General features: G+C 41.5%; 1 protein-coding gene across 3 annotated transcripts in view; it reads right to left on the bottom strand.

Moving 5' to 3' along the window:
• Positions 1–216: 216 nt before the first annotated feature.
• Positions 217–12,121, bottom strand: part of GTF2E1 (general transcription factor IIE subunit 1) — a 36,491-nt gene continuing 24,586 nt past the window's right edge. For all 3 annotated transcript variants that reach the window (XM_053295961.1, XM_053295960.1, XM_053295962.1), the window contains exons 3-5: positions 9,933–10,134; positions 6,727–6,968; positions 217–2,330 (exon numbers count right to left, since the gene is read on the bottom strand). In XM_053295961.1, coding sequence (XP_053151936.1) covers positions 1,900–2,330; positions 6,727–6,968; positions 9,933–10,134 — 875 coding nt within the window. In that variant the 3' untranslated portion in view covers positions 217–1,899. The remainder of the gene's footprint in view (positions 2,331–6,726; positions 6,969–9,932; positions 10,135–12,121) is intronic.

Below are 12,121 nucleotides of genomic sequence, written 5' to 3'. Positions count from 1 at the left end.
ATCCATTGGCTCATGTGGGCTTTGCTTATGATTACCCAGGTAGCAGAAGTGACTACTATATGAATGACTACTGTACAGGAGACAGACTTGGGCATTGTCTACGAATAGCTGTGTAGGAAGAAAGCAGGTTTTATCTATGGAGTTAAAAGAGAAAGAAAAGCCAACCACTCTAACTTGCTTATTGAAGGATAAGAAACCAATGGCTATGGATGCAAATATGTTATTCACTAGTTTTTATTTGAATATGGAAGTAACAAATTTAGACACACCTCTAGTTGACAGAAAATCAACTGTTTACTAAGTCTCTGGAAATAAATTCACAAATGAAACCTCACAAACACAGCAAAGAGTACATGGTCAGTATACAACAACTTTACAATTTAAAGGCCTGGCAACTTGTACCATCCCAGTAAATTAAAAGAGCATGTGTGAAAGATGTACCATCCCAGTAAATTCCAGCTTTGGAACACACAATTCTATCACTCTGCTCTACTGTGAGGCTAACTAAGAAAAGCACAATGATTTTAAAAGTTGTAAATGTTAAAAAAGATAAAACATTAAAAAAAATTGAATTTGATCAGGTAGGCACTGCTGGAAATAGACTGTACCATGCTAAATACTAGAATCCAACAAAATTTGGCATACTCTTCTTAAAAATAGTAACGACTTTTGAGTTAGTCTTAAAAGAAATAAAAATCCACAAAGCTGCTCGGATGACAATCCTCACTCACAGCAAATGCATGCTGCTTGGACAGAGTTCAGGAATAGGGAAAGGCTGTCCTCATACTCTCGCAGAAGGCCAGTCAGGGGGACCAACAGTTCTGCTCATTCAACATGACGCAGCATGGAAATAAACCAGTTCCAGTGTTTTGGTTCAGTCATTCTGGGACCAAATGAGGCTTGATTCCAACATGCTTTTCATCAATAAATTCCAATAGGAAGCATAAGAACTCAACATCTCTGGAGGAGATGTGAGAGAACTAAACTCACACTACATTTTCAAGTCAAGTCCCCTCAAATGAAAATTGCAGCAACACAGTAAAGTGATTACATGGGAGGACAGGAATTTCCTCATGTAAGCAAAGAAACAGTCGCTGACTTGTAAAAGAAGTGTTAAAAAGTTTTTTAAAAAAGAATATCTCTCTACTGGGACTCCGGGGGTGGATGTTCTAAGGGGCACCTGCCTCAATAACTAAACTGTCTACCTGTCCCCAATTCCCCCCCCCCCTCTCAAAGAAACTGTTTTCAAACACTGCAGTGACTAAATACCCATTGGGCAACATGATTATATGTACACTTTCTGTGGTTACACTCTCTTTTAGAAACTGGATCTATATGAGAAGTGTAAATGAGGATAACATAGGATTCCTGCATTTCTGGTTCTCAGAAATAAAAATCCCTGTATACCCTGCTTGTGCAGAAATCTGCAGCTACAACAAGCTGATGCAGTTCTGAAGCAAAATCGACTGCAGGTATTATTTTCAGACTGATATTATTATCAGTCACATTCAGGATCAAGGGCACTTGAGACAATGCTTTCTACAACCCCCTCTTGAGACAGAAAAAATAAGTACCCAAACAGCATTCAGATTTCCAAGGTTAAGCAAAATTAAGTTCAACAATCAATGGGATCTGGAAACTTGTAGATTAAAACAGCTGTGTGAATGTGAGTATATGAATGTGTGTAACTGGACTGTCCTGACACTCTTCTCCCATACTCATACAATACCTTTGGCCGGCCCCATTTTCTGATATTTGACAGCTACATGAGGTTCTCTGAGTGGATCTAAAGGATGACTAAATTAACTGACAAGGGGAAGATATAATTCAGTCTTTGCTTCATTGCAGGATTTCCAGTTGCAGATGTCATCTATAAATACTCCCCAGGCAAGAAGGAAACTAATCAAACATGTCTTCAAACATCCGCTGACCCATAGTTATATACAGCTCTTTCTCCTCAGGAGTCATTTGGGCCACCAGCTCAGGCCGCTGGTTCACTTGACTGTAAGAAAATGGGTGTCCGGCAACCATAACAGTGGGGTCCTCCGTAACCACCTCAAATTCATCATCGTCATCATCTTCTGTCAACCCATAAAGTGTTGTTGTGGCAGTAGCCACCCGGGGAGGGGTCTCCTCATCCGATTCACTGGTCTCGCTCTCAGAGTCACTGGCATTGGTGCTAGATAATGGAGCAGCCCCACCAACAGCAGCTACAGAGGCAGAGGGGGTTTTCTTTTCGTGGATCAACAGAGCACGCATCACCTCCTCGTTATTGTCTAGAGAAGCCTGACCCTCTTCTCCTTCCTGGAATACACCCATGCCTTGATCACCTGCAATGGATGCATAAGAAAGCAAAAGAAGTGAGCTATTTTATAAGCGGCTGTTTCCACCAAGGGTGCACAGAAGAGTGCTATGAGAAGAGTGAGAAGAGTTCTTGTAATAAGCACCTCAAGGAGCTCAATCTGCTGCTCATTTCAACTAAATGAAAGGCAAGGCTACCATTTGCATGAGTGAAAAGCCCACCCAACTGCTGCCTCAGGGTAACTGATTAGGGACTCATGATGTCAGTGCTCTAAGCATCAGACTGCCTCTTGCCTTCTGAGCTCAGTTCACAATGCTGGTGATGACCTATGAAGCCCTAAATAGTCTGAGCCCAGCATACCTAGGTGACAGTCTCCACCTCTGTATTCCAGCATAACGTCCAAGACCAAATTGGGGAGTGGTGTGTGTTCCCCTCTTACCTTTTCCATTTACATACCAAGTTTGGGCACACTTTCAGAAGGTATAAGATAGGTGTTCGGGGTGGCTGCCTCTCAGCTATGGAAATTCCCTTTCCCCAGACTTGCCAAAGCTCATGATCTAGTTCTCACAGAGGCAATCAACTTGTATGTGGGCTATACTAGGTAGCCTGCAGGTGGACAAATCCCATGACTGAATGCTTCTCTATTAAAAAAAAAAGTTCCCCCCTCATAGAAAACTAGCATGAAGACAGAAGGGTTTTAGCCTAGCCTTCTTTGATATGCTAGGTTGTTTGGGATTTTTTAAAAAAAAAATGTGTAAGGTGTTTTTTGTTTTTTTTTAAAGGAAGAATATTCAAAGATGTGGCATCCCTGGAAGCTCACTGGCAGCCAGTCCAGCTGGTGCAGCACCAGTTGGATGTGTCTTGCTGCTTGCCAAGAGTCACACTGTGGCATTCTGTGCTAGCTGCAGCTTCTATACAGTATATCAAACTATATATCACAAACACAAACTGCCTGCAGGGATCAATAGTTTAACAAAATGGCTGAACTTGAAAGAGTTTAGAAAGTCTTTTAGTAATACATTTGGGGAATTAACTTTTCTTTATTTTAATAACCACTGTGAGCTGGTTCAGACATAATCCCAAACCCTCATTCGATGCTATATGAATTAGTTCTACTACTACTACTACTATGAATATTTATATGCCACTCTTCAACCAAAGTTCTCAAAGCGGTTTACATAGAAAAATAAATAATACATAAATAAGATGGTCCCCTGTCCCCAAAGGGCTCACAATCTAAAATGAAACATAAAGTTGACCATCAGCCACTGGAGGGATGCTGTGCTAAGGCTGGATAGAGCCAGTTGCTCTCCCCCTGCTAAATAAAGAGAATCACCACTTTAAAAAGGTGCCTCTTTGCTCAGTTAGCAGAGTTAGTTCTAGAACTTCTTGGTTTGAGGCAAGCCATAGTGTGCTGTTTGTCAGATCCTAGTTCCCAACCCTGATTTGCAGGGCAAGCATCACTTGCTGGTTTGGACAAAACGATGAACTACAGTTTGCCTCAAATCAGGAAAGGAAAAAGAAAATCGTGGCATGCAAGGGAAGATGGGAATATGCTAGCCTGAGAGTTTCAGGCGGCTTGTTCACATAGAGCCAAAAGCATGTCTGACTCCACCCAGTCAGTCCATCCAGCTAAAGTACCTGTAGGCGATCTAGAAGTTGTAAAAACTCTTGGTATGTGTGCCCGTGTATATGAGAGAAGGAGAGAAGATGCATACTGGAATGCTCTTCCACAAGCAGGCTCTATGTACGTAGAACAACAACATGTCAGGGAGGAGGAATCTCAAGGCTCATTTTCATTTCTAGTCAGGATCTGTGGTAAACCTGTGTAAATGGAAGTGCATTAAACCCCACAGGGAAGAGGTTACCCGGACAAACTCTACCCTATGAAAGCTCCCACTGCCATAATCAATGTATTCATTTAATGTGAGATGGTATAGTAGAGAGTCCAAAAGAGGTTGAAATCAAAGCCCTGACTTCAATCTGAGGATGCAGAAGTACTGTATATACATTTGTAAGGTAAAAGAAAAATAAATGTGTTTGTTCTATAGAGACCTGCGTCGGGATCTCATTTACCCTTTGATAGCTAAATGCCCAGGTCTTAATTCTCCTCAGATGATTGACAGGCTGTTGGAAGGAAGTAATTCCTGCGCCACCAGACAGGTAGCTAAATTTTGTAGTACAGCCCTCCGTTTGTGGAAGAGCTTAATAATGGGAAAATAGGCGATGGATTTAAGGCCAGAGCAACTTGTAGCTATAATGTGGCTAGCTGCAGGTGGGCATGCAGGTACTGCTATCACCTGTATATCAGCAGTAAATCTAATGACAATATTTTCCCAAGCTCCTGAATTGTTTAACCCCTCTCAGATTTAGGAGTCGAGAAGGCAACTGGTTGAGTTTTGATTTGTGTGTAATAGCGTCATAAGTATGAAATACTGCTGCCTCCTTTATCTCTAATTATTTTAGTAGTATTTTCAGTACCTTGATCTATGCTGAGGAGGACTTTTTAAAATTTATTTGGTGTTATTGTTTGTAATAGAAGTTTGATTGTCCTCTCTTTTACATTTGTTTTAACCTCATGCTGGTCGCTGACCGAAATAAAGAGACTGATTGATAAATGTGTGTGTTTCTTTTTAAAACCCAAATGACCCCATATGTTTTTCAGAACTTACAGAATGTTGTAGACTCTTGAGCTAGGGCTGTGTTCTTCACGGTGAGACCGCCTGGGGCCAGTGGCAGCCCTTTGTTTATTGGGCCCGTGCAAAAGATTTGGCCCAAGGTGAATATTCTGCATGGCATCATGTTGAGATAAGCATTCCCCCTGTGCAGAGTTATGCTTTGCCCAGCACCAGTAGGGCTCCTTTAAGGGAAACAGAGCCCTCTTGAGCCTCTGTGCCATCTTGAAGGTGTGCACAGAGTGCTGGGAAGTGTAGCACTTCCCTGCACTTTTCTCCTAAAGTGCTTAAGAGAGGGCTCCATTTCTTTTAAGGGCATTCTCACAGCACTGAGAAAAGTGTCCTCCTGTGCAGAGAGCAACATCGTGGGAAACGGCTCTCACACTGAAGGACTTTTTGCCAAAGTGGCCCCCACTTGAAAAATAATGATGATTATTTGAAGAATAATGAAGCTATGGCGTCAGTTGGTTTGTTTTTGTTTAAGAAAGAAAATGGAGAATTGACCTGCTCAAGTGCCTAACAGTTTATAGTAAGTGGTTGACATCCTGACAAATGAAGAGCTTGCTTAATGAGCAAAGTTGCACTAGCACAAGATCACACATAGTAGTGCTAAAATGACAAGGGAAGTGCACAATATTAAAAAACAAGAATGCCGCAGTTTCATGTATGCAGTAATGCAACACGAACCTGGAATGCAGGTTCCAGATATCCTTCCTTCCATAAGTGCTTTGTTAGTCAGGATGTCAGCCATATCCTTGGGGGTGGGGGGGGGATGTGTGCTGGAAGACTGAAAAACTCCCCTCCCAGAATTATACAGGAAAGAGGAAGGAAATGGAAACTCTTCTCTTCAAAACTTCACACACACACACACACAGAGCACCAAATGCTCAGGTTTAGGTCTGATGAGCAGCCCCAGAAGTGACCCTCTAGATATACTATCAGGAAAAGGCTTCAAGGGACTGGGAAAGAAAAAGATCTCTCTCTCTCTCACACACACACACACACACACACCAAATTCCTTTCTTTCTGCAAGACTTTAGGGGCTGGGGACTGTATATTCAGGCTTAACAAACAAATGTTAAAGAAGTTTTAAAAATTTTTTGCACTGTATTTTATTTTAATTTGCTTGGCTTGTTCCATGTGTTTTTGCTGGTTGTTTTTTATTGTGAGTTGCCCAGAGAACAATTTGTTATGGGGCAGCTAACAAATAAAGATTATAATGATGATGATTAACTGACATACAGTAAGCCTACAAAAGCAGTTTTTTTAAAAAAAATTGCAGTTTTAAAGGAAAAGAAAGTTGTGTCAGCACACTCTAAAGCAAAAATTTCAATTTCACAACTAGGGAACACTGATACAAAGAGATATACAATTTGCCCGTGGTTTTTTCCTGAGCAATCTTCATTTCACATCAGCTTAATTTAGGGATAAAAAGCATTTTTGTTGTTGCTATTGCTAAACAACTGGGATTCAGAAATCCTTGTGGTCTACTATAAATCAACCAGTGATCTACCAGTAAATCTTGAGTTCTGTCCATCCCAAATGGTTTAGCTGTCCCAACAGAAGTACATTTAGTTCTACCCAGTAAAGGTTACCATTTTGCATGTGCTTGGAATGGCCAGGAGAGAAAGAACAAAGTGTTAGGAAGATGTGTGCCTGTGCATGAACGTACATGTTGGGTTATAGAGCACACTATTCAGAAGGAGCCTTCAGGCTGTGTGAGGTCTCCCTCCCTGCTCTCCATCTTACCTTCTCTGGCCTCATCAGGGTCATAGGCTCCCTGCACTGTGCTCTCCCGTAGCCAAACTGGCCTCTCTCTGGGTGGCTTCCCTTCGCTTGCTGCCTGATGCAGATCCTCCTGGTCCTCCATGTTGATGATAACATTCTGGGTATACAAGTCTTCATAAGAGGGTCCCTTTGTAGCCCAGGCTTCCCTGTGCTGCCCACTTTGTAGACTGCCAGTCCCCACAGCACCAGCGGCCCGTTCCTTGCTGCATACAATAATAGAAGACACATATTCCAAAAGTAAGTCTTACAAAAATGTTTAAATAATTACAGTTATTCAGCAAATTATCCTAAGAGCTACTAAATATCATCCAACATCCCACAGACTTCTCAACAGGGCCATTAACCTGGGATTTTCTACCAGTGGAATTGATTTTTCAGAGAATCTGAATAGCACCATGTATTTAATAATAATAATAATAATAATAATAATAATAATAATAATAATAATAATAATAATAATATTCAATTTCTATTCCGCCCTTCCAAAAATGGCTCAGGGCGGTTTACAAAGAGAAATAACAACCAAATAAGATGGCTCCCTGTCCCCAAAGGGCTCACATTCTAAAAAGAAACATAAGACACACACCAGCAACAGTCACTGGAAGTACTGTGCTGGGGGTGGATAGGGCCAGTTACTCTCCCCCTGCTAAATAAAGAGAATCGCCACGGTAAAAGGTGCCTCTTTGCCCAGTTAGCAGGGGTCATTTATGAATAAGGTTGGATGTATGAAGAGAAATCATCATCATCACCATCTCAAGGACATAGAATTGAACTATTTGGGAACAGACAAGATTGTCTAGGTGTAAGCAGCAGAATGAGGTGGTAATGATGTGCTAGAATGGACTGTACCACTTTAGACTGCAGTGGTGGTACTATTTTTAAATGTTCTTTGATGTAAAAAAAACAAAACACCAACCTACCTGCAGAGAGAAAACCGAGCAGGCTAAGCTAAAACATCTCTCCTAAGAGGTTAGGTTTTTGTCACTTGCAAGCAGTTTCTTTTTTATGTGGGTGGACATTCAAAAATTGCATCCCCACCTCCAGTACAAAGTAGTACAGTTCACTCTACCACCTCAAGATTCTACTGCCTAATTCTGCAGCATGTGTAGACCAGACCTAGGCTAACAAGTTTCTGATGGCTTTACTTATAATTTAAACATTAAGATCTATAATTTGTCTGTATGAATGGATTGAGAATAAGAACCTCTTCTAAGAACATTATTGGATTATTACATTTTTATATAAACTGCCAATAATCTTATAATTTAAATAAATGTTTATGTTGATACCTTTCCCCTTTTCAAAACCCTACAGAAATTTTTGGAATTCTCATTTAAAAAAAAAGAAAAAAGATTCCTATACATATGTGATTGCTGTAGGACTTGTTTGAGTCTCAAGCAATCCCCAGTGATTTTATTTATGTTATGACATTTATATTCCATCTTTCTTTCATGGTGGAACTCAAGAGAATGTACAAGGAGTTCTTATGCAATCTCCTGTCCAGGTACTGGCTAGACCCAGACCAGCTTACCTCCAGCAAGATGGCTATATCATGTGCTCTCAGCCCTGGGACAACATATTACATTATGTGCATAGGGTGTGTGTGTGTGTGTGTGTGTGTGTGTGTGTGTGTGTGTGTGTGTGTGTGTGTGTGTGTGACAGGAGCATGACCATCGTGCATGGGCATCTCATTCTTGTCATGCCACAGACTTAATTAAAATTGCACTTCTGGGGCTAGCAGCAGCTCTGGGAGCGTGGTTTTCATTGGGACTGCAGTGGGAAAATGTTAAATACCTCATCCCTATGAACGACAGTCCTGATGCCTCCGGCAGTTACTGTTTAATGAAGCTTGTCTATCCTATCTCCTACTTCTCCCAGCCCCTAGGGAAAATTAGGTGGCCAGAAGCTCTACAGGCCCCTCGAGTTTTCTTTGCCTTTCTTTATTATTAATTATTATTATTATAAATTCGATTACTATACCGCCCTTCCAAAAATGGCTCAGGGTGGTTTACACAGAGAAATAACAAACAAATAAGATGGAACCCTGTCCCCAAAGGTCTCACAATCTAAAAAGAAACTTAAGATAGATACCAGCAACAGTCACTGGAGGTGCTGTGCTGGGGGTGGATAGGGCCAGTTACTCTCCCCCTGCTAAATAAAGAGAGTCACCACATTAAAAGGTGCCTCTTTGCCAAGTTAGCAGGGGTCAAGCATCTAGGAAGCCATCAGATTTTTTAGTCAGAGTCCAGCTTACATGTACTTTTCAAATGATGAGCAGAGGACCTTATCTGCAGCAACATACGTGTGTGTCCTGCTTTGGATGCAGATAAGATCCTTACTCATCATGTGTGTGAACGCACTCTTGGCTCATGTTTGAAGACAGAAGAAAGATATATGCCTATACGCACTTTTTTTTAACAGATCAAGGAAATTAATGAAGTCACACATGAGCTGAGACACAGAACACACTACAGCAGGAATCACGCTTACTCATCTGATAAAGAAAAGTCATGCATGGTGCTCCAGTCCTTGCATCTGTCAACACCTGAGGAAATGAATGACCCTTCAGTATTCCCTCTAACAGGGATTCCCGGTTGTTGTTGACTACAATTCCCAGCATCCCCAACTGCAATAGCCTTTGCTTGGTGATTATGGGTGTTGTAGTCAACAACATCTGGGAATCCCTGTTAGAGGGAACACTGTTTGCCTTGTCCATAAGTTTAGTGAAAGGAGGGATGTAGTTTGTTCCATGAAGCTGATACCAGAGTTTTGAAAAAGACAATCAAGGAACATGGAATCAATCCTAGCTTGGGAACTGAGAGAATATGACACACAGATCAGTCACAGATCATCAAGTGTATTTCTGGAACTGAGCATGGGTTGCACTAGAAGACCTTCGAGGTCCCTTAGAACTCAAAATTATATTATTCTATTTTTAAAGTACATTTGGCCGAACAACTAATACCTGGGCATGTTATATTGTAGATTTGATTTCTACATCCTTTGGTGGTATCCTCCTCCCTTACCTGTAACCTAAATGCACAAAGGTTCTTCATTTATCAAGTAATGAGAAATAAAGTGATCATATTTATACTATCACATAAAACACCCTTTTTCCAAATATGACATTTGACAAAGCTATCAATACATCAATACAGATGCCGCACCTTTGCTTCAGTGCAAGGATCTCCATAGGCTCAGGTTCAAGTAATTCATAGGCTAGGTTAACATCCTCAGTCTCACGGAGCAACTCGTAGATAGGCTCTATCTGTTCATTAAACCGTGCCACAAGCGTCCGTGCATCCTTTTTGGGCATTGCTGACTCATCTTCCTCTACTTCAGTCTCACAAAAGGTACATCGAAAAATTCCTAAGCAAAAGAAAAGTTGCTAAGTACCAAGAGGGAAACAACTGGAAACATTTTAAGTATGAGTACTGATGGTCCTCTGGCTCCCTGATGGAGTACAAAAAAAAATGCTCCTAGACATTTGAAATCACAAATGTCTTAATACTTAATATTGAATACCGCCTTATCTCCTAAGGATATTCGTTTCACTAGGCCAGGGGTTAGCAACATAAGGCCGGTGGTATATACCAAGGGTGTCAAGACATGAGTTGTGCAGCTACGTGATCTCTAGGAATTGTAGGATGAAACACTCTGTATGATTGCGATTTGGCTTTTAGGCCTTATGTTGTCTACCCTGGCCTAGGCAACAGAATGATAAGGATCAAATGTTTAGTATCAGTACAAGTGAAATTTGCTTTTGTTCTTTAGAAAGCCATATAGTCAGCAGATTTCCCAACTTTCCCAAATCTTCCCCGATTATCTCAAACATCCCTGTGTTGTTTCCTTTGGAGTATTTCTAAGCAGCTACCTTGTGGATTTTTTCTGCATTGTCTTCTATCTGTTTCCTGGCCTTTCCCAGCCTAAATGCTCAGCACTGAAAGCTCTGACATTCCTAGCTCAATCAAGAATTCATTCATTAGTTCACAGCTGGAAAAAATCTAAAATGATAAACACATTCTACAGAGATCTTCCAAAGGCTTGGTTTTTATTATGTAACGTCAAACCTGCTAACATCTCAGGTATGCTCTACACTTTTCAGCAGCAACTGGTATTTTTTCCTTATGTATCACCATCAAATAGCACTCCCAGAGAGTCATGGCTGAGTTCAACAAGTGTGAACTCAAAGTGTTCTTTCCACAAGACCAACATTGTTCAGAACTACTTTGAGCTACTATTTAGACATTTCCCACCAGCTTGCCATCAGGGTTAATTAATTTTCAGTTGACACGTTTTAGTAAAAATAGTGTGATAAACTGAAGGCTTGGGCATGGTTCCAAAACACTGAATTTTCTGGCACTGCAATTACTAGTCATTTTTAAATTGTGATTTCCCTCAGCTGCGATGAAGTGCAATGTGTCTTTAATTATACCCAAAAGCTTCCTCTCAACTAGCTGCAACTATTGGTCTCTCCTTCAAGGCCCCTGCTAACCAACACATCAATTGTGCACTATTCATGTGGCATGTATCCGGGGGTGGGGGACCCAACAAATAGCAATCCTAGCCAAAAAACAAAAATGTTCTTCCTCTGCATGAAAAGCACAAAGGGCTGAGCTTGAAGGTCAAGGACACCAGATGAGAGACTACTGTGGAGAAAAAGCAGCATGGGGGAGAGAGATTGACACACCAGCTGAGATGAAGTTCAAGGTAGAATAGCAAGCCAACAAGCTTCTCATGAATATAGCCAAGCTTTTATTTGCTTATAGGTTGCAGGGCAATTTAAATTAACCCCTCCACTTCCAAACAGAGGCAGAGGAACCATGCATCCACTATGACAGGACAACTGCTCACAGAATTGCCATTCTACAACTGCAGATCCAGGAAAGCTGAAGAGGCTTGCCCCTCTTTGTTCTTTCAACTCCCGCTTCTCTGGCCACACAGTAGGGCAGGGTTGTACAACTTCAGTCCTCCAGTTGTTGTTGGACTACAATTCCCCATCAGCCCTATTAGCCACTGTGGCTGGGGATGATGAGAGTTGTAGTCCAACAGCCGCTAGAAGGCTGAAGCTGTGATGCCCTACACAGTAGCCTAGGAAGTAGCCATGGCAGTTTGCACAGTCTCAAGGTTCATCAGTGATTACAGACCAAACTGAAAAATGGAGTGGGTATGCAGCCAGGGGAAGGAAGAGAGGGAGAGATGGGATCCACAGCCTCCAGTGCTGGCAGCAAGAAGTGAATGAAGGGAGGGAGAGGCTACATGGAGAGGAAAGGAAGTGCAGTGCTGAGGATCTAGCTCAAAGCTTTAAGGTTGTGATGAGTGGCTTTCAGGATTAGAAACCTTGGACATCCTGGGA

This window comes from Hemicordylus capensis, chromosome 2 (genome assembly GCF_027244095.1).
Source record: "Hemicordylus capensis ecotype Gifberg chromosome 2, rHemCap1.1.pri, whole genome shotgun sequence".
In the NCBI taxonomy this organism is placed as follows: domain Eukaryota; kingdom Metazoa; phylum Chordata; class Lepidosauria; order Squamata; family Cordylidae; genus Hemicordylus; species Hemicordylus capensis.
The sequence above is the reverse complement of the archived record's forward strand: the minus strand, read 5'-3'. Positions and strand labels throughout refer to the sequence as shown.